The 22,959-nt window shown below is 34.4% G+C and overlaps 4 protein-coding genes across 4 annotated transcripts in view; 1 reads left to right on the top strand and 3 right to left on the bottom strand.

Annotated features, from left to right (window-relative positions):
- The first annotated feature begins 234 nt into the window (after window positions 1-234).
- Window positions 235-6,553, top strand: LOC106105133 (mitochondrial import inner membrane translocase subunit TIM50-C-like). The gene is made up of 8 exons (XM_013285364.1): window positions 235-471; window positions 904-1,084; window positions 1,527-1,698; window positions 2,252-2,385; window positions 2,945-3,170; window positions 3,848-3,971; window positions 4,707-4,897; window positions 6,174-6,553. The coding sequence occupies exons 1-7, from the start codon at window positions 333-335 to the stop codon at window positions 4,895-4,897; spliced, it is 1,167 nt and encodes a 388-aa protein (XP_013140818.1). The 5' UTR covers window positions 235-332; the 3' UTR covers window positions 6,174-6,553.
- A 733-nt stretch (window positions 6,554-7,286) lies between these two features.
- On the bottom strand, window positions 7,287-11,160 carry LOC106105132. Its single transcript, XM_013285362.1, has 4 exons — window positions 10,750-11,160; window positions 10,259-10,634; window positions 9,561-9,773; window positions 7,287-9,090 (listed from the first exon to the last, which is right to left on the bottom strand). Exons 1-4 carry the CDS (start codon window positions 10,771-10,773, stop codon window positions 7,775-7,777), a joined length of 1,929 nt encoding a protein of 642 aa, XP_013140816.1. The 5' UTR covers window positions 10,774-11,160; the 3' UTR covers window positions 7,287-7,774.
- Window positions 11,161-11,246: 86 nt separating this feature from the next.
- On the bottom strand, window positions 11,247-17,309 carry LOC106105131. The gene is made up of 7 exons (XM_013285361.1): window positions 17,120-17,309; window positions 15,931-16,893; window positions 14,881-15,853; window positions 13,677-14,752; window positions 13,458-13,578; window positions 13,186-13,340; window positions 11,247-13,116 (listed from the first exon to the last, which is right to left on the bottom strand). The coding sequence occupies exons 1-7, from the start codon at window positions 17,181-17,183 to the stop codon at window positions 11,414-11,416; spliced, it is 5,055 nt and encodes a 1,684-aa protein (XP_013140815.1). The 5' UTR covers window positions 17,184-17,309; the 3' UTR covers window positions 11,247-11,413.
- Window positions 17,310-17,988: 679 nt separating this feature from the next.
- LOC106105061 (ral GTPase-activating protein subunit beta) overlaps window positions 17,989-22,959 on the bottom strand; it is a 20,137-nt gene continuing 15,166 nt past the window's right edge. Inside the window, exons 18-24 of the mRNA XM_013285286.1 lie at window positions 22,844-22,958; window positions 21,740-21,890; window positions 21,178-21,314; window positions 20,114-20,301; window positions 19,927-20,013; window positions 19,189-19,432; window positions 17,989-18,481 (exon numbers count right to left, since the gene is read on the bottom strand). Coding sequence (XP_013140740.1) covers window positions 18,367-18,481; window positions 19,189-19,432; window positions 19,927-20,013; window positions 20,114-20,301; window positions 21,178-21,314; window positions 21,740-21,890; window positions 22,844-22,958 — 1,037 coding nt within the window. The 3' untranslated portion in view covers window positions 17,989-18,366. The remainder of the gene's footprint in view (window positions 18,482-19,188; window positions 19,433-19,926; window positions 20,014-20,113; window positions 20,302-21,177; window positions 21,315-21,739; window positions 21,891-22,843; window position 22,959) is intronic.

Raw genomic sequence — 22,959 nt, 5'->3', positions numbered from 1 at the left:
ATTAAAATGACATTTACAACTGAAAAACTGAAAAATCCTTCCTTCCCATAAGGATTGACGAAACACAGGACTTCTCTGCAAAGATCTTTCAAAATTCTTAACTAGTAACTAGAGTCTTTTGGGGTCTTCTTTACTTTTCTCGATATTCCGCGGATGCGGTTTAACCAATTAATATCGTTCATTCCAATCTACAAGTAAAAATGGCAACCCTGGGACTTTGCCCGTCCAGCAGCTTTTGCTTTTGACTTTTTGACAGCAGCTGAGGAAGTGAAAAGTGAACCGTAGATTTGTTTTGTTTCATATTAGAGTATGTGATTTGTAATTTTATCAAAATGTCTCTTAGGAAAGTTCTTTCCCTAACACGAGTGGCGTGTTCTAGAGCAACAGCTCTACAATCTACGTTTTATTCAAGGCAAAATGTTTTCTTCCTCACTGCAAATTCAACGAGATACTATTCTGAAAAGAATATAGGTTAGTATTTTTCCGACTAGCAAAACGAATAATTTTGTGAATAAAGTCCAATCGAATAAAATTTATATAAATAATTATCGGTGTTGTACGTCTGTTATTAAAAAATACGATTTGTAAGCTGCCAAAATAGATCAACCATGCTAAAAATACTTAAACGGATTTTTTCTAATATAAAAATAACCATACTTAATATGTTTTGTATTGATATAGAGTTTGCACATAGTAAAGAATTTGGTATTTCTTTAGGAATTTGATAAATTTGGGACATTTACATTTTCATTTACATATTTTACCTTATTACATCTTTTAGATACATATTGTACATTTAGGTTATATTTAAACTATCTGCAAAATAGTACCTTATGTATGTACAGATCATCTGTGTTGTTTATTCCGTAAGAAATTTCCTTCAATTGAGTATATTTTCCTCAGGGCAACCAAATAAAAATGAATCAGAGCCAGAAAAAGTTGATATAATTGGTAGATTATTTCCAAAGGCGGTGCTAAAACCTGAAGATGCTCAAGAAATCAAAAAGGAGCAGGAAAACTTTGAAAAAGAGAATAAAGAGAAAACCGAGGAAAATGAGAAGAGTTGGAAGAGAATGAAGATTGGGTAATTATCTAGAATGTTTAACAAGGCACCCAGTACCATATGTGAAACATTGATTTCTAACGTTCCTACAGCTACAATATGTTAATAACACCATCTCTTGTGATGTTAATAGATGCTTTGGATATGTAGCAACATTATAAAACTACCAATTACTTATAGATGTCATGACTTTGCGAAATTGAATCAAAATGTTACTTTAGTTTGTGTAATTATTGGATTTTCTTTTTTTTTATTTTTTCCTATTTACTAATCACTAACTTTTTCATACATATTTTTTCACCCCTCAAAAAAAAATTGTGCCTTGTAGGTTTGAACATATTTCAAACATTGGTTAAATTAATGGTAAAAACACTTACATGATTGAAGGTTTGAATAGCTCTATTTTAACTTTATGTTATGACAAAAATTAAACAATAGAATCATTATTGATTTTTTAAAACAGTTTTGCAGTGTTTGGTGGAGCCATGACAGTAATGGGAACTTGCCTGGTTGTCGAAATGGGAGCACCGAGACATGATGATGAAGGGAAGATCATTGAGGATGAGTTTTCACAAATGCCCATAGTATTACAATATATAAAACGAACATGGAAAGAGCTCACATTTTATGAGAGAGTAAGATATACAAATGTTTTTTTAATGTGCCACTTTTTTAACTAATATAAATGTGGATTCAAATAGATATATCAATTTTTGTTATTATATATGTCCAGAATACCTAAACTTAGATTTTAAAAATCTGACCCTGATGTAGTATACATTCTGAAAGAACAGGATACTAATTTCGCGAGGACTTAACCGCAGGCAACAGCTAGTTGTACTAGAAATATTAGACATCATTGCCATGAATAGATAAATATCAAATTATTTTCAATCATTTAATGCTAATAAAAATAGAAGGTCTAGAAGTAATAAAACCACAAAAAAAAAATCAATCAGTATTTATTTAAATACAGTAGAACCTTGATAAGTTAAAGTTCAAGGGAAACACAAAATACTTTAAGTTATAGAGGTTTTAAGTTATCAAGGGTCTTTGTTGTAGAGGTTTTGGGCTCTGATGGGAACGGGACATATAATTTTTTGAAGTTATAGAGATTTTTAAGTAACCGAGGTGTGAGTTATCGAGGTTCTACTCTACTGGGTTTTTTAGAAGTCTTGTTTGTTTCAGATGATAAAAGAGCCGTCACGTGAGAAACTGTTACCGGATCCCGTTCCACCTCCGTACCAGCCAACTTATACACTAGTCTTAGAGTTCACAGATGTCCTCATGCATCCAGATTGGTCATATCAAACTGGCTGGAGGTAAGTTTTTACTTAACTCCAAAAATTTAATTTTGTCTGTATGTTTTTTTTTAATTATCGTTAACTATCTTTAGCTTGTGACTTCGTCCGCATGGAATTGGAAAAAATAAAAGCGAGTAGCCTATGTGTTCCAAACTATCCTCTACATCCTCTAACAAACATCCATCCATCTAAACTATTGCATTTATAAAATTAGTATGATTAATATGATAAATGTGTGTGATTTTTATAATTATTTTTGAAAGAATAGTGTGTGTTATTTGAATCTATTTTTTCGTATATATAAGATGCATAGCTTAATTTGTTTAAATATTAATACTGGCAATATCAAGACATTAATGCCAAAGATTGTGTTTATTATTTATCCTTTTGCCAAGAATTTAACTAAATAATTCCTTACCATAGTGAATACAACATACTTCTTTAGTGTACAGAAAGTGATTTAATAAAAATGTGTAGGCTAAGTTAAACCACAGTTGTACAATAGTGCAAAAAATGCATTTTACGATTATATTGATTGATTTTTTAATTTCTAATTATACTATTAACTTGTTTGTAGGTTCAAAAAACGTCCCGGCGTCGAGCAATTTCTCCAAACAGTATCCAGTTCAAACTATGAAGTGGTTATATTCACATCGGAGAATGTGTTCATGATCTGGCCGGTGTTAGATAAGTTGGATCCGGAGAACAAGTACATCTCGTACAGGCTGTTCAGAGATTCAACACATTTTATTGATGGTGTACATGTTAAGAATTTGGATGGACTTAATCGGGACTTATCAAAGGTATTAAGTTTTTCTATGTAAATTTTATATTACTAGGTCTAGAATTAATTTTTATTCTGAATTATTTAAAAAAAAATATTGGTCTACATGTTATAAAAGGATTTTCACTACAATAGTGACTCCTCATGGATAATATCACCCCCTCTGTAGATCATTACCCTTCGCCCCTAAGTACAGTAGAGAAAACCTGCGGTGTTCCTTTTTAGAAAAATGGCCTTGTTTATTTTAACAAGACAAACTCTACCTCTTTCTACAGGTTTGGAGATGTTTGAAAAGTTTAGATAGATGGATGGATGTTAGTGTTTGTAGCCTAAACAGCTAAACGGATTTTAATTAAATTTGGAATAGATGTAGAGGATGGTTTGGAAGAACACATAGGCTATTCACTTTTCTTTTTTAGAATACCACGCGGACGGTGTCGTGGGCAAAAGCTAGTAACCAATAAAATAGCAATAAGTGCAAACGAAGGGACAATAATTAAAAAAAAATTAGCCATATATCAGTAATTGACTTTTTTTTGTACACATATTTATAATCAATTGTATTGGTTCCGTGTCTCTTTACAAAATGTTTAAACAATTGAATAAAATGTCCCACCGCCAGTTTCCCCAACTGTACAGCACAAAATGTAGTTAACTTCTAAATATAATATACTCGTGTTTTTCTCTGTTTTGTAGGTGATTGTAGTTGACTGGAACAAACAAGCTATCAAGTTCCACCCGCAGAATTCTCTCGTACTGAAGAAGTGGAAAGGCAATGATGACGACACCGCGTTGTTGGACCTCGCCAACTTGTTACAGAGTAAGTATTATGTTATAAAAGAAATTAGGAAATTAAGATTTAAGTTGTAATTAAAATGACTACTTTTTTCTTATTTATTTAAAAGTAACAAAAAATGGGTCTATTCCAATAAGTTTAAAACCTATCCTGACTATGAGTGGAATGAAAGGGATAGAAGAAAATTGAAAATAGTGTCATTATTTTTTTTTTAATGTTTCACAAAATAATTAAGACAAATCTACTGCAATTATAAATTGACTTTACTTTGCACTTTATCTTCCAATTTTATCTTTTTTCCTTTAAATCTTACTTCTTACTACTGTCATAAATGCAAAGATGGATGGATAGATGTTTGCTCTCTCCACAGCTTCATCATCCACTTGCCCGTATCCCTTACGGAGGGTCGGCACAGTATGTGCTGCTCTTCCATACATCTCTATCAGCCGTCATATCTGAATCCACTCCTTTCTTAAGCATATCCTCATTCACACAATCCATCCATACTTTCTTCCGTCTTCCTCTTCCTTTGTAGCCATCCACATTATTTATGTTTATGTCCCCATTGTCTCGTCGCATAACATGTCCTTACTACAGCTGTCTCTCCACAGCGGCTTAACGGTTCTTAATGTCTTCTTTGATTTCTTAATTTTACAAAAAAAGAATATAATCTGGAAGAACACAAAATCAACTAAGTTTTTTAATCAGCCCAAAATTACTAGGAATAGCTATTTATTTTAACTTTTTTATGATTTCCAGCTATCGCAATGTCAAATGTGACAGACGTAAGAGAAGTGTTGATATACTACAGCCAGTTCGATGACCCCATCGCGGCGTTCAGGGAGAACCAGAGGAAACTGATGGAGCAGATGGAGGAGAAGGAACGGGAGACGAAGAATGCAGAACAACCCCTCACAAGGAACTGGCTCCGGAGCTTCACTAGGCGTTAGGTACTTAAAGTGATTCCATAGTTTAGGACATATTGTTCTAAGACACCTAAGAAACTAGACATAGTGAACATTTTTTCTCCGGTAACTTCTTTGAAAGGTACTATGTTAGTTAAGTGCCACCTTATGTTATTAAATTGGCAGGTTTTAACACTTATTATAAAAATTGTAGTTCAATTTATCACTAGGTAACAATGAAATAAAGCCATACTTTAGCAACAGTAACAAAATCAAACATTTTTAAGTATTACTTTAAATTTAACTTTAATCTACATTTTTGCATTGAATAATAAAAAAAACCTAGGGCATTTGTTAATTACACAATTTACAATTGAAAATTTGTTACGTTACTTAGGGCTTGTCCCACCTCTGGCTGATAGAGGCTCAGATAGCTTAAAAATGACGTCACTGTCAGATATGGTAACAAAATACGATATTTCCATCACATATTTTTTACGTTGGTTTATTATAAGTCAATTTACAATTTGGTGGGACAGACTCTTAATATTTTTAAAATATTGTTAAATGTTTTTATTGTCAGCGCACATGTTGACTATAAAAATTGAATTTTTTTAATGTAACAATAAAAGTGCTTTTTCTTAATGATATGACGAATTGAATTGAAAAGAGAAATTTTATTTACATATATGTTTAATGCATTTTGTAATGTTTCAGCATTATAAATTAACGTTAAATATGTCTGTGATTACAATCTTAAAAAAGTAAAATTGATTACTTAGGTTGTTATAATTTCTCATTTCAATTGATTTCGAAATGTTTGGCCTTATGCAAAGAGATTAAAATATATAGATGAGGCATAAGCACTTCACTTCCGAAATTTTTCACATACTCACTAACACTTAAAAAATATTGATAGCCTCAAAACATGTCAATATAATTAATTGTATTTAAATGTTTGATTTATTTGGTATAGTGTTTATCATATAATTTTGTAAAATGTTTTTTGACATGCCCATACGAGGACAAAAGGTGTCACTAAACTTGAAACAAGGACGGATCCAGCTTTGGCGCCAGGGGGAGGTCACAAAGTCGTGGTCAAGTCAAGAGCTTGACAAAATACATTTACATAATTTGTCAAGCTCTTGACCAATCAGCTCAGAGGGGGGGGTCATGACCCCCCTCCCTGGATCCTCCGTTGACTTGACAATTGATATAGTACCTTTCAAAGAAAGTAACGGTGTTCGTTTTTGTTTAGTATGCCTTGTCTATATATTTTTTACTGTCTATGGTCTTCTAAAAGTGCCATCTTTTTTTGAAGGTCGGCGATCATTAGAGCGACTTATGAAAGTGAACGGATGCTCTCCATACCACTGGCGTAGGTTTTTGAGCCAAGACGTTCTTTGACCTACACTTCGCTTTCCGTCTATGGTCTTGAGTATGTTTTATTTGAAGAAAGGCAAATCATCGAATTGTTTAATTCAAGTGTTACTATTCTTTAAAATGCATTTTGTTGATCTGTTAATACTACTTTGTACATTTTCTTCAATTTGACATGATCTTCCCTGTGTATAATTTAAATTTACTTGTTATGGTTATCACGAAGTTATTTGTTTGTGTACTTAGCTTGATTGTGTTGCGACTTGTCTGCGCGTATGATTCTATGTTTAGTCATTTTAGATAGGTAATATAGTTGTTTTAAAAAAATAATTGTTTTATTTAGCCAAATCCTTGATATGATTAAAAATCCGTACTCGGAAACGTTTTTTTTTTTTAAATTTTACAAGGGACTGTCGCGAAGAGACGATAATGCCCCATAAGTCTAAAACATACAAAACTTAGTTATCTAACTGCTTTCTTAAACAGATGTCGGCCAACTTAAACCATCTCGGCCTCGTCCGTAGACGGGTAAGCCAGTATAGTGTTTGACCGACATTATATCCAAATTATTTTAATAGGTTCGTCAAATAGCTTATAACTAAATACATAAGAATAATGGACTAACGAAGCTGGTTTTCGCAGGTTACCCTTTGAAATGTCTCCTTGTATGCCATATCTTTCTACCTTTACACAGATCGTGCGAGACTGTCAAATGTTTGAGGTAATCTGTGTATAGTCAACTTGTCCTGATTTAGCAAAATCTTTCCATAAATAGCGATTACATTCAAAAATATTTGTTATCGTCGACTTTTTAACAAAACAATGTTGAGGTGATGAAACAGATTCGAAATTAAAATAAAAGTGTTCAGAAATTGAAGATTCAAAAACATGAGCAAGACTATTTAGGACAGGAACGGGCGGTTATTTTTGCGTAGATTTTTATTTCCTGTTCTGTAAATTGGGATCATGTATGCAGTTTTCAGTTACTAGGAAGTACATTGTATTAAAAAATCAATTTCGATTATTGAATGTAGTTCCATAAAAAAAAACAAAATCATGGAATAAGTATTTAATATAAATAAATTTACAATTTTAGTTAATTAATCTAGTATTTCGTTTATTGAGGTGTAGAAATTCCCAACTAGTATTACAAAGAGATCATTTTTGATGCTTCAGCACTCACATCCAATAAGGGTCATAGATTAAAACAACGCACTGTTACATCGACGAACTTGTATACGCATATGGAAGAAATTTTATTCCAAATAAATTTACCATCATTATAACATAAAAAAATAGGATTAGTTTTAGAGTGTACGCGACCCTTTGACTTAACAATCGTACAACTGTTGTCTAACTTGGATTCCTATGAGCTTATATTGTGTGCACATTGCATGATTTTTACTCGTTCAACTAAACAGTTGAATTAGCTGCGAAACAATCGCACAACAGTCGTGCGATAGTTTAATCAAAGGTGTGCGCGGGCTCTAAAGCTAGAGCTTTCAACTAGATTAAGCACCGATTTCTAAAATTAATAATCAATCATTTGCCATCTTCATCACTGTCAGAGAAATGTAAATGAAGCGCAAACGAGGATTGGTCAACAGTGTCTTCTAATTTATTCGTCCACAACTCCAGAAGACCTTCATCAAGGCCTTCATTATCAAATATCTCAAATATCTCCTCTTCATTACATTTAGACTTTGTACGTCTGTTATCCAAAATCCTGTATCCCTCGGGAACTCTTTTTAAATTCTTCCAGATGTCTGCAATATCAACTACAGAAGTGACTAAAAAGTCTTTCCTGTCTAATTTATAAGATTTACTCCATTCATCGAGACATTGACAACTGTCGTCTTCCATAAATATATCCAAATGATTAGGAAATATTGTATGACATGAGATATCACCTAAAGAATTTTGCATTAACACATCAAACTTTTCATCAAATTCAGTAATCAAACATCCAGTTATAGCCGTACGAAGTCTTGTGTCTATCGGATTATATAAATCATGACATAGTAACTTCTGACGGGCAGTTTTTAGTGTATCTGTTATACTCGGAGGTCGGAATGGTATTGTTATATTAATCACATCAGATTCTTTAGCCATAGTATCATAATCGTTTGGTAAAACACACATATCTTCACACCATTGGCTGCTAAGACAGACCAAATCTTTGTTGTAACCGAACATGCATTTTGATAAATAAGTCGGTGGACATTGCATACCATGGGTCCATCTATTTATAGGTTTGGCTTTTTGATTTTGTGTATGTGTATATCTCATATCCATAACGAAAAGGTGATGATCCGAACCTATGTACAAATACGGTGTTTCGGTTGGTAAAGCACATGTTATATCGTTGCATAAAATTTCATCCGTCACATTTCTAAGATCTCCCCATTGGTATATCACAGTATTAGTTCGTTTATCATATAGTGTTATATATTTTGTTGATATATGAGTGTAGAAACCTCTCTCCGAGCTGAGTACGGTATTCCAATTATTCTCTGCAGGTATATTTGGTGTTAATTTTACACTTCTTCCTTTCATTCTATCTAAATTCACTATAGTAAGTTTGTTATCTAAAGTAGTTACATACAAAATGTTCTTATGAAAACCATCAAAAGATATACCAGTATACGGCATTTCTGAATGTGCAGTTTTGATTTCCTCAAAATGTATTTCATCAGCTTCTGAGACAATTCTCAATATGAAAACTTTATTCTTAGTACGTAAAGCGATCAAGTTCTGTGAAGAGCATATTGTTTCTAGAATATTCATACCATTGCCACAATCAAATGTGGTTACTGGACTGCTAATTGTTCTGGTATTTTTATTATAATCAGATAACACTGCAAAGAAAATAACGTGAAATTTAACATTTCTTATAGACTGAGTTATTCTTTACATTAAGGTACTAGCTGTTGCTCGCGACTTCGTTCCCGTGAAATTAAAATATATAGCCTATGTTAATCACATATAAATTACCTAACTGTGAAAGAAATTTTTCAAATCAGACCAGTAGTTTCTGAGTTATTCAATTCATACAAAAATACAAATCTTTTCTGTGTATAATATAAGTATAGACTAGCAACTCGCCCCTGCTTCGGATGGATCCAATGCTGATAGGAAAATGATTTTATTTTCACCACATTAGAAATCTTCAACAATCAATATTTCTCGACTTTGTTATATGTATAAATCTTTCTCTTGAATCACTATTTATAAAACAAATTGCATCAATCTGATACATAGTTTTAAATATCCAAACACACAGGGAGAGACAGTAGGAAGCAAATTTCTTTTATTTTATGATACTTACATAATTTATTAAACTCACTATGTAGTAAATAATCATTCCATTGTATAGTTACGAGTTGCAAGTTGCCATGTCCAGAATAATACCAGTTATATGAACAATCAAAGTACGGGTCTGGATCACTATCGCAATGCTTTGCCATGTCTATTAAATGTTTCGGACAATGCACAACATCATCATTTAGAGTCTCATATTTCGTTAACATGTTGTTAATTGCTGAAAAAAGTAAAAAAAAAACAAATTGTCTTATAGTGAAGGAAATTGTGAAGCAACCTGCTCATATCTGTTTAGATATATTTGCAGATTGACATTACACATATCTTTGAAGTTATTTGGCCAGTATAGACTATTAACTTGTCACTCTAAATTGAGGTAGCCTTGTTTTTATAATAATAGGGGGCAAATGAGTGGCGTGAACATCAAGGTGATTAACAACGCCCATGGACATCCGCAACACCAGAGGAACAACAGATGCATTGTCAGCCTTTGAGGATATGATAGGCTCACTTCTTGAAGGATCCTAAATTGTATTGTTTTGGCTTCAAAATTATCAGTGATATAGTAAGATAATGTATGGTTTGTAAATATTTTACTACCCTGGTTATTCTGGTACTGCATGTAAATTTATTGTCTTCGCAAGGACCTTTGATGATGCAAAATTTAAAATGAATCTGTTTATAGTGTGTTTGACTCTTACTTACTTGCTGAATATCTTAAATATCTCCATTGCCATTGCCAATTATTTTTAAGTTTTATTAATTCTGTTACTGGATCAGTTTTATTAGAATGGTTCAACTCTGTTACAATTTTCGGATTAGTGCTCTTGTATGGGAATTGATCAAAATAATTTGTAAACAATTGCCCGTCCCAATCTTCACTAAATGCATTTAACGGATGGCCAGGCACAGTAAAATGAAAGTTTGGCAATGTTTTCTTTGTTGATAGCCTTTGTCTTATGTTGTAATTAAAAAAGTTATATGCCTGAATATTCTTATTGCGCAAATCTTCGAGAATCTTCTTCACGGGAGCTGTACTATCAATGTTATCCGCAGTAAACTCAACTTGTTTCTTCTTTTTCTGAATTGTTTTAAGATTAATAAGTTAATATAAGGATTGCAAGAAAAACATTTATAATTCGTATTGTCACTATACTACGGTAAACAGATTCGATATTAATTTAAAGAAAAATTACCTTCATTTTACCGAGTGTAGCCATGGTTTATTTATGTTCATATCTCTTTCCAAGAAATGTTTACTTTGAGGTTTAGAAAATGTAGAATTTTCTTTAAAAGTACAGGTTCAGTAGCAAATACTTTATTGTTTTACTACAGTACCTAGGCGCATTATAACACACGGGTTATCGATATTATTAATATTAATCTTATTGCATTGCATTTACACGTGCTATTGACAGTAAGTTGACAGTTAATTAACAGCTGAGAAAGACACCTGAGGGATGTTGGTAAACAGATGATACTAACATATCCTACAGAGTATGTTACATGCAGAATCCTCTTTGCTGCTAACTGTGAAACGGAACGCAACTAAAAACAATTCGCGCCATGTGAATTTAAAATCTTGTTTGTAATTTGGATATTGGTGTTTGCCATGAAATCGAGAAAATCTTAATAATTCACTCCCTATTGTAGCATCGCGCAATAAAACTAATACTATAATCAAATAAACTAGGATATTTCAAAATATATAATTCCGCATACATTTCATATGTGTGTATAAACGTACACATAAAATTTTAAATAGAAAAGATTATAACATACACATAAGTATAAAATAAATAATAAAGAATGCTAAAATATTCCGAATTCCCGTGATTTAACAGTTTTATATAATTTAAATTAAGACCGATATATAAACTCTGGAAAAGACAAGGCAGCAAAAACAGTAAACACTAAAATGGAATAAACGGTTACTAGAATATCTCTTTTCACTTTGAGAATATCAAATTCTTTCTGATTCTTGCCAACTCCTTCATTTCTTCTTTGGGCGCTATTCTTTACATGTATTATTTCATATTTTCCGTGATCTTTTGATTCATTACTTTCTAACTTTTTTTTGTTTTCGATAAATTTATTACATTCATCGTAATTGTGAATTGGAGTTACTTTAAATTTTCTTAAACAATAGGATCTGTAGTCATATAATGATATAAGAGAATTACTAGACGGTTGACTTACAATCCCAGTAACAGAATTTGGGGGATTTTTATGCGACATTTGAGAGTCTGCATTCGTAACCAAATCAATGCATTCTTTATTTAAAGTAACATTTGCAGTAACGGAACTTGTCTCCATTCCACTGTAGTTTTTAAGAAGATATTGTGGTGTTTCTGTACATTCATTGACGCAATTTTTTGTTATATTCACCGCAACTCCTTTGTCAACACAATTTAGTGAAGTTTTTTTACATTTTTTTGTTAAATTACGATTTAAGTCAACTTTAATCACATCACAGATATTATCAGCAGGTTTATGTGATTTTGATAATAATTTGTAAGGTTCGTGTAATTCCATATGTTGTTCTTTAGAAGCGTTGAGATTTTGATATTTCGTAATCTTTTCAATTTCATCCAACAATTCAACTAAAATGTCTAACGAAGTCGTGTTCTCAATGTTTTCGGCTTTTGCTATTCCTTTTTCGTTTTCCTTACTTTTGTTTAAATTAAGGAGAGATTTTGTTAGGCCCGTACTCTTATCAACTTTTTCTATTCTGAAATTTTTATTTAAGTTTTGGGAAACATCATTTACTTGTATAGTTTGTACACCTTTCTCATCATTAGAGTATTCGTCAGTTATTTTTTTATCACTCGAACAAGCATGAGTTTGTATCCCCATACATCTACTATTTGCGTTGGCACTGCTTTCGATCGATTTTATTTCAATGGATTTTGGCTTAGCAAAGACATATCCTACCGTCGTTATATTAACGGGAAGCTTTGGGAAATATCGATCTTGAATGGAATCAAACAAAGGCATATTGATTAAGCTCGTTATACTTTTATTTCTTCTAAAATGTAGTTTCTTTGATATACGGGACTGTTCAATCATAGAATTAGCATCTCCACAATGTAATAATAACACTTGATTCGTTGATTGTTTAGGTGTTAACGTTAATTTTTTGATTTTCAACCGCTTCGGAAATGTACCTTGGGATATTTGGTTGTACAACGCCTTTTCCAAGCTGTCGATTCGCCGGACGATTCCGTTATGCGGAATGTTCGTATCAGAATAAATCGCTTGAATTTCATTATTACTTTCTTTCTTATAAACATCATTACCTTCTGTGTTTTTAGTAATATTAGAAACGGCTGTCAGAATATTTTTATCTTCGAACACGTCTATAATAAAATCTGAGCATATGGAGATGAGCTCATCGTTAGAGGTTAACGTACCGGCAAAGTTATTTCTCTTATCGTTACAAGACATCGTTGTTTTGGATTCAGTAATAACTGAAAGGGAAACCGCAACTTCATTTTGCAATGGATCGTATCTTAGTTTATTTTCACCTATTGAATCGTTCTCAAAACTAGACGTCGTCGCCACTAGAAATAAATTAAAAATTATACGAACGTAAATTAAGAACGTAAAAAATACTTAGGAAAGAAACTAACCACTACTCGGACCATCTTTGGAATGTTGAAGAATTTGGTATTCAGGGAAATCGGACGCTACTGAGGATTTTTGCAGCATGTTATTCGTTGTTACTGATTCAGACATTGTGAATGGCCGCTTTTTTGGATAAGATTCAAATGGTATCATCTTCTTTCTAAAAAATAGAGATGAATTAGTAAAAAAGTTCTTGCAGATAATTGTGAAATCTTGACTGACAAGAATTTAATGTAACAAGTTGTAGTGTCAACCTTACAGAAATTCTACAACTTACGACGTACGAGGAGCCTCGGGGACAGGCCGCGGCTTGTAAGTCGGCGCAGGCGCCTGGGGCACTATGATCTCTATCGGCCCGGAGTTTGGCGTGCGTCGAACTCTTTTGTACTTGTCTGTAACTAAAATTAAAATAATCTTTAAACTCTTTTACTTCTTAATTTATTGCTAATTTCTAACCGTTACGCCATCTCTCAGCTTTAATATATGTTGTACAGACCTTTAGGCGGTACATTATTAGCTGTTTTGGAACTTGATACGTAGATAATTTCTTGTTCATTTCTCCTTTGTCTCACTGGTCTTTGAGGTTGTGGAACTTGAGCTGGAGGTCCAGGAAGGTAATTCCTCCCATATCTTGGTCTCATAGCCTCCATTTGAGCGTTCACGTAAGATTTCTTCGGCTGAGCCAAGCTGTCGAGTCTCGTGAATTGTCTCGGAGGACCTTTGACAGCCTCTCCCCGAGCCTCCCTTAAAGCTTCATCAACTATATCGACTACTTTCTTCTCCCTCTCAACTATTTTATTCATATTACTAATCGGTTCAGTTGGTTTACCTCGAACCATAGGATTTCTATATTGATTTTTTGTGTCGATGTTCGATATGTTTTTATTCGGTACCAATTTGCCTTCTTTATTTTCATTTTCACGGTTTACTTTTTTTGGCAAATTAAATCGAGGCAAACCTTTGCTCTCAACAAAATTATTTGTTTTCTTATAATCCCTCGGTTCCAGCGTAGTTCTTTGTCTACCTTTTTGAATGTTATCGAATTCATTGATCAAGTGAGAAATAGCCTTTAGAGGATTTTTTGAAATGTTTTCAGGACTGTGAATTCTGACCCTTTTGTGAGGTTTGGTTTCAATTTTCTCAGCTCTAACGTGGGGTTTAGAACTTATTATAACTTTTGTAATGCTATTCGCTTCGAGTCCAGATTTTTTGCTTCCTTTGTCCGTATAAAGGGCTTCATTATTTTTTCCTTCGAAGCTAAAAATACTAGGATTGGATGCGATCAGTTCACATTTTATACTGGCGCAGCTGTCTGCGTTGACGAGTTTTGCTTTTTTGTGCTTAGTTGAATCGTTGAAGCTGGTGTCAGCTGGCGTACCTTTATTCGAGGGGTACATAGATTCTGAGGAATCTACTTTACTCAATTTTCTCATTAATTCATAAATTTTATCTATACTTTTCTTGCACTCCACTGAAGTAAGGGATTTCTTATTGGAGTTGTTATTTTCATTATTGTCGGTGTTCTCTCGAGGTGAGTTGTGCAACATTTCAGAAAAGCAGCTTCTTGCACGTCTGAAAATACATACTTTTTTAAATTTTAAGATTAAAATTTTTATCGCAGTCTGTGTACTTTCTTTAGTATACCAAGAATTGTATAATTTAAAACAAATTACGCGGTAAATAATTGAAGCGTGACTTACTTGTCACTATCACAAGGTTCACTTTTTGGCTTCAACTCAGAAGTTGATGAATTGTGGGAAGCAACTCCGGCGTATGAATCAAAATTCGATGCTGAGTTGGAACAATTTGGTGGTTTATATTGTTTCTTGTGAGATCTATGTCTGTGTTTAAATTTCATATTCATAACTTCTGTTTCCGGATCATCCAAATAGTAACCGTAACCGACACGATTTTCCTTTTTCAAAACAGTTACATCTTTCACTGAGTCATCGTCATTATCATCGTCTAACGGTTCGACGTGAGAATGTTTGGCGGAATGGCCGCCGACATTTGTTTTATCGCCATAAATTGAAGTATAAAAAGATTTGTTAGTTATTGATAGTTTGGTAACAGAGTTCGAGGGCTGCGCCATGACGGCCTTCCCATGTTTATGTTTTGTCACTTTACAGTTTTCGCTGAGCGATTTTTTCTTCTTCTCCCTCCTTTCTCTTATTTCCAAAAGTTTTCGTCGTTTCTTTTCTTCGAGTGCGTGCGATTTATTTTCATATGGCGACTTTATTCTGACTTTTGTCGGTGATTTCTTTTTCGATAAGGATGTCTCGTCAGTCTCCTCTAGCACGACAGTTTGTGTGCCCAACTTCTGCAATGTTACGAAGAGATCGTCCGCAGTAGGTCGGTAACAAGATATTTGTGTTTCAATGTTTACTTGATCGATATTGCAATTTCTTTCGCTGGAGTAATTTGAAGTTCCGTCGTTCGTAGCCATCGTGAACAGTGAGGTTATTTCACAAAGTGAGAGTTCTGAACTTTTGGTATCCGTGGAATCGCAATGAAACGCAAAATCTGTAGAGTTATCATCCCCTTTCGCGAAGGTACGTACATTTCTATTTTCCCCGTAATCATTAAACTCCGTGAGTGTTATTTGGTTTTGTACATTATTATTGATGTTGGTATCAGATTTTAATGAGTTAAATTCTAATGGCAGCCAAGATTCTGGAAATGTTAACAAATTAAAACAGACAGCAAAACTATTTTTACATTATTCTATAAGATATGCAATAACATCTTACCATCTTTCATGCTAGGTAAACTATTGCGTATGACCATAACTGATTCAATTTCGCTCCCCATATTGTTAGTATTGGATGATTTAAGTTGTACAACGATGTCAATTTTTGACTTACTGCCATCGCCACTCGCTGCCTGGTCACTTTCCTTCTGACATGTTATGACTAAATTATTCTCGCATCGTTTATCCAGAAAAGTAAACGAGCCGTAAATAAGGCGCGGAATTTTAATGATTCTCTTCTCTAAGATCTTCGTTAACGATCTGATATCTAACTCTGAATGTATGAAGTCACGCCATCTTGTTTTAAACGCGTCGACGTTGCATTCGATTCGCAAAGGGTTACTACTCACACTAGCTACCTTAACAACCTCATTGTCTTTTCGATCTTCATATTTATTCCCCAAGGTTTTCCATTTTTCTTTAGCCTTTTCTGTCAAATAATCTCCATTGCTAATACGTCTTAATTGTTCGATCGTACGTCTGGCGTATTGAATAATGTTATCCATGTATAAATTTGAATTATCATCCAGATTGTTGCAGCATATAAAATCTAGAAGGGACGTTGAGAAAAATGCGCCGTCGAATGCACCGAAATTCAACATCCTGTTTAAAGAATTAAATTGTTCCTTTCTAATAGGGCTTTTAAACAAAATACTATCGGTACAATCTGTTCCTTGATCCGCTTGGATAGCTATGTTTCCAAATTTTTGACATAACGTTTTATCTAAAGATGGGAAGCTATTTATGAGGTCTATTCTTTCTTTGTTGATAAGTACAACATCGTAGAAGTCTTCGTTGGTATAAAATTCACTGTCGCTGCCTTCGGACTCCTGATCTTCATTGTAGACGACAGTCTCTACGTACTGGTTCGGAGGACGAACTAAGTTCTTGTTATTGGAAGTAAGTTTCGTGTCAACATTTTCGTATAGAGTAACCAAATCTCTCTGCACTACGGTATTTGTATCTGCAAGAAGTTTTAACATAAAAAACTGAAGTTATTGTATTATTTGTGACTAGCTTTCGCCCGCGACTTCGTCTACGTAGAATTAAAATAAGCTTATATGTTCGTCCAGATTATCCTCTACATCTATGCCAATTTTCATAGAGATCCGTTCAGCAGTCTAGGCTACCAACTCTTAACATCCATCCATCTAAACTTTTGCACTTATAATCTTAGTAAGATTACTTACGTTCAGTGTCACAATATTTTTCCCCGGCCCCGCTCCCGACTTCAGATAAATGACTTATCTGCATTATCACCCACACAGATTTCTCATAACACGAATCAAAATTAAATAAAACGAAATTAAATATTACAAAGGTAAAATAAATGCGTACAAAAGACACTGCTAAATAGTGTCTAAAATTTTTAAGTCAACATGTTTTTAAATGTTATTTGTAACATGTGTCAAGTTCGTATTTGGAACGTATCGTAACTGTCAGTTTAGAAACCAGTGTCAACTTTATTCCTATTTTATTATCTGTGCTGTCAAGATTATACAGATAAAAAATACTCGGTTTCATCTTCAATATAATTTAATCTAGAAAAAAAGATTTGAAAAAAATTATTTACAGAAAAGCATTAGAAATAAAACACATTTTTAAGTTATGATTTAATAATTTGTTGTATAAATATATTAAGTACTGTGCAACTTAAAACTATGTACATTTAATCTTGGAAGGACGCAACTACTGGAGATAATAAAAGTCAAGCTTTAACAAGGAATGTTAACAATATAGACAGAAAAAAAACTAATAAAACCTTATGAGATCCTAAAAATACACTAATAATACTAGAAAGTTTAAAAAAAACTATTATTTACGATTAAAATATCGCAATCATTATTTGAATTAAATAAATAACAATAACTAAGCTCTAAACTGTCGTGGTTTTTACAATTATAATGTTCGTAAGATACGGGTTTCTCACCACGATTGGGTTGTTTTAGCTTTTTTTTCACACTACCGCATCACTTCAGTCAGCCCGGGAACATGGCGCATGCAACTGTGCCGAAATATCGGGAGCTAAAACAACTCAATCGTGGTAAGAAACCCGTATCTTACGAACATTATAATAACTAAGCTGATTAAAAAACACTAAACAAATTAATATTAAAATATAATATTTTAGTTACATTCGAAAACTGGGCGACTAAATTATTTCCTCAATAGTTAGAGCTAAACAAGTGTCATAAAATTCAAGTCGAAACCAATTTTTTTCTGAGAAATGATGGAATCGGTACAGTCACGGAATTTCGCCGTACTCCATTTACAACAATGCTTAATTCCTTGCAAGAGACAAATGCCGCTTCAGATCCAAATATGTAGAAGTAAATTGCGCAAACGACTAGATAATAACAAAAAGAAACTAGCCGTGTAATTATTGTATTTGAGGTGTAACATCGACAGATTCCCTGATTGTACATATATGTTGATGTTAGTTGGGCGGTCGGAACAGTGACTCGAGTAACTCCGGCTCGGAGAGGTCGCGGCGATATTGCTGTGCGATTTCTTGGATCATGTGACGCCGACGAACGTGCGGCGGTTGGTACCTGAGGTACAAGAATCATAGTCACATATTTCTGGTACAAAAGAATCATAGTCACATATTTCTGGTTCAAAAGAATCATAGTCACATATTTCTGGTACAAAAGAATCATAGTCACATATTTCTAAGTGTTAAAAATTTAAACAAGCACAAAAAAGCATAGTTGGAAGCGAGTAAAATGACTAAAATATATTATTATATGATAAGGATATCTGCCTCGGTGGGTCACTACATTCAATTTTAACAGCTCACTAGCGCCTTTCTGTCAAAGTTAAAAATAGGTTCTTTTTGTACCGTAACTGTCAAGTCGCCATATTATGTTATGCCCATTGTAGGGTTACGTATTTTTTGACCAAAGTTTTGTCAGAAAATATATTTCTGGCAATTTCTGTTACAGAACTAACAGATAACGACGAATCTGTCTGAGCTAGATATTCTTCTTTGATTATTTATACTAACATTATGAAGTTAAAGACAGATTTGTATTTTTGTATGTATAGAAATTACTCGAACTATTCTACCGATTTAAAAAAAAAACACACCATTAAAAACCTACGTTTGTGAGTAACATTGGCTACATTTTAATTATTTTTCTGAGTTGATTGGTTAGTAATATAATTACAGAAAGCTGTAACTTAATTTTTCCAAATGGAATTAGACAATCGTGTTTTATTTCGTGATCAGCGCCATCTATTAGTGAAAGATACAAACAGTTCAGCTTGCAGGCGAGTGCGGCGGGCGAGATGTGTCGCGGCGCGGCGCAGACAGTCGGGCAGCGCGCGCGGCGCCACCAGCGCGCCCTCCGCCAGCACGCCGGCCGCCCCCGCCGCGCCCGCGCCCGCGCCCCCCGGCACGCGCACACGCACCAGCCCGCCGCGCACCGCGCTCACACACACCACGCTCGCCTCCTGCCGCCGCCACGGCACGCCCGTCTCGCAGTACCGCAGCAAGTCATCTGCAACACACACATACTTAAAAATAATTAGAGCGGACGCACAATTTTGGCTAAATTTGGTACAAGTGTTGTGCGATTGTCAATTGTTTCTCAGTCAATTGAACTAAACAGTTTTTAGTTGTGCAACTAAACAGTCGCACAACTAAAAATCGTAAAGTAGTAAGTAATCCTAAGGTAGTGTGCGCACCTACATATAAGCTTACGTAAAAGCGCGACTAAACAGTTGTGATAGTTTTTTCAAAAGTCAAAAAGCACGCTCTTAAAATTGTGCCTTATTTAGATTTTTTTTTTCATTGAAACTATTAAACTATTTGAGTGTTTGCTATATTCTCTTTAAATAAACCTAAGTAATGAGTGTAAACTATCATTTTCGTTGTATATAGTAACTAATCCACTACACAACTTTAATTACCTGCAATTTGTATCTTCCTATAAAATTTTATTTGTATACTAATAAAAAAAACATCAAATAAATTAATTATATGACAACTCACCGACGGGTAGATTTAGATGGTCTTCAAAATCCTCTAACCAAACGATGAGAATCTTCGCGGTGAAGTCTCTATTTCTTCGTCCACTTCCTTTAAACGAAAAACTGATTATAACGATTTTTATGTTAACAGTACTTTTAAGGATAAAAGTATCTGTAAACGTTATTGTAATTGTATTATATAGCAGTACCAGTGACGCCAGCGCTGGGTTGCTTGTCCAGTTCCAGCGAGAGGGCGCGTGCGCTGTCCGCCAGCGCGGCGCGCCGCTCCCCGCGCTCCGCCTGCCCCCCCGGCGGCCCCGGCCCGCGCTCGCTCTCGCTAACACTACGCACGTACGCCGGCGCGCCCTCGCACCCCGACACACACGCACCCTTACTGCTGTACAAACAGCGACAGTAAAAAACAAACAAGGTTTCCGATGTTTTTAAATCTGAAATAATTGCGAAAGCTTAGATGGATAGATGTTACATAGCCTTAACTGCTAATAGATTTCGATGTAATTTGGTCTAGATGTAGATGATAGTCTGGAAGAACACATATTTTTAAGTCCCACGCAGACGGAGTCGCGGACTAAAGCTAGTAATTAATAATTTATCATACATAATCTATACTATTATAATAAAGCGTAAACACACACTTCTTTGTTGCCTAAGATCTCAGCAATCACAGCATATTTTTGAATAATTCTATTTTTAATAAAGAGCCCTACACCTATGTCAGGCTTTAGGCTATATATTTTAGATAAAAACCCTAATGTGGAAAAGAGACTATAAGTTGCTGCCAACTTTAAGGAAGCAAAATTGCCATGCTTTGACATCAGATCATGTCATTTTGACATTTGCAATTGGGAATTTGACAAATGCAAACAATAAATTTATAATTTCATGCGGATGAAGCCGCACGTGAACAACTAGTTAGAAATAAAAGTCTAATTTCAGAAAATTTTTCATACTTGTATAGCAGTAAGAGCTGATTCTAATCATCTTGAGAAATTAATGGATGTTTGTTGAAAGATATCACAAGAATGGATCCCAAAGAAATTTGTCATAGATTTTTAATATAGTTTGGAACGACACCTAAAGTCCTTGCTTTTGATTTATTTTTGCGCGTAAAAATACAATAAATAAAACAGTTAAAAGTCACTTTTTAATATTACAGAGCGTAATATTTCGAAGTGTCTTATACCATTCTGACATTTTCCTGTAAAAAAAAACTTCAACAATTTACAACCAAGTGATTTAGCAAATAACTTACCAAGTGGATGCACAAGGCCCATCTACATAGGACTTGAGGCTGTCGCTCTGAGCCACCTTCTCCTCAGTCTCCAGGATCTCGTTACCAGACGGCACTATGAACGCTATCTCGTCCGTGGAGTCCGACCAGTACAATATCTATAATTGCAATATTATAAGACATTAGTGTCTTAAGTACTTAGGTACTATCAGGGAATTTGTAGGTGTTACAATTTAAGTCATACCGTATAATAGGGATGAACTTTTTATTTTATTTAATGTGATTCAAACAACAAAGAGTGAATTTTATCATAATTGAAATTTGCAACTATCTTGTAATTCTGTGATATTTGGTTTCGCCTTATGTTTTATATGTAAGCTGTAAGTTATCTATAAATGAATTTAAAAAAATCCGCAATTCTGTCCCTATAGGCTATTAGTGTAGTTATTTGTGTATTTTCAACTAATAAGGCATTTTTTCTGTAAATGATACACCGCGAATTTCCGTAATTGTACAATATATTTTGCGAAGACTTAAAATTAAACAAAAAGCACTCTTAATGAAGGCAGTTTTTCGTGTTTACCTGTTGTGTGCCGTCGTATATGGCCGGGGGAGGGTTGGCAGTGTGTTTGTGGGCGTGGCGCGGGGCGGGGCGCGGCGCGTGCGCGTCGTAGCTGTTGCGCACGTGGCCCGCCCACCCCGCGTGTCCACGTACGTTCACGGCACGCCCCAAACTGATAAACAATATAATTATGATTGAATATTTTTTTCATTCAAATAAATGTGAATAAAACACCATCATCCACTTGCCCTTATCCCTTACGGAATGTCGGCACAGTATGTGCTGCTCTTCCATACATCTCTATCAGCCGTCATATGTGAAACCACTCCTTTATTGAGCATATCCTCTTTCACACAATCCATCCTTTCTTCGGTCTTCCTCTTCCCTTGTAGCCATCCACATTCAATCTTAACACGTATGTGATTAAAACACCATTACATCTTTTTGAAACTTAAAATGAAATTGTAAAGAAAATTTTGTGAAATTAATATTTCAGGCTAACAAAATAGTAGATGTCAAGGACAAGTTGATTGTTAGATCTAGAGATTAGTGGTATTTTTTGGAAAGGAATTCTTTTAAGATGTGATCCAATTTATTTATGAAATGAAAAAAAAATGTTTTAGTTGTGTTTGTATCTAACGATTGAATGCATTTTAATTACATTTCTTTCATTCTTGGTAAAGTCTATAACAGAATCATTCAAAAGCGATTGAGTTCTTATCTGCGCAGCATAATTTTTAGCATTTTAGTTTCATTTAGTCGATATATAAAAAAGAGAGAAGGGAGGTGTTACCTAAGCCTCTCCCCCTAAGCAACGCCCCTATATCATTTTAATGATCGACTTCCCAAAAGGCGGTACTAAATTTGTCTGTTTTTTTATGTATGTTACGTCATAACTCCGCCGTTAGTGGACCGATTTTGACATTTTTTTTATTCAGAATGTAGTGCTTGAAGGGTCTCATTTTCTTTAGTTCTAGTTGGAGGGGTACACCGGTAGAGGTAGACCTAGAGATGGATGGATTGCGTGAAAGGTGATGATCAAGGAGTGATGACTGAGACGGATGATAGAGTTATTTGGAGGACGACAACCCGGATAAGGCAGGGGATTTCTTTAGTTATAGTTACCCTCTCAGCATATTAATATAAGCGGGTGCGAGGTCAGTGCGGTGCGCGTTGGCGACGATGTCGTGCGCGTGTCGCTGCGCGGCGCGCGCGTACAGCACGTGTACGGTGAGCGCGGC

Source organism: Papilio polytes, unplaced genomic scaffold, assembly GCF_000836215.1.
Source record: "Papilio polytes unplaced genomic scaffold, Ppol_1.0 DF823177.1, whole genome shotgun sequence".
Lineage (NCBI taxonomy): Eukaryota > Metazoa > Arthropoda > Insecta > Lepidoptera > Papilionidae > Papilio > Papilio polytes.
The sequence above is the reverse complement of the archived record's forward strand: the minus strand, read 5'-3'. Positions and strand labels throughout refer to the sequence as shown.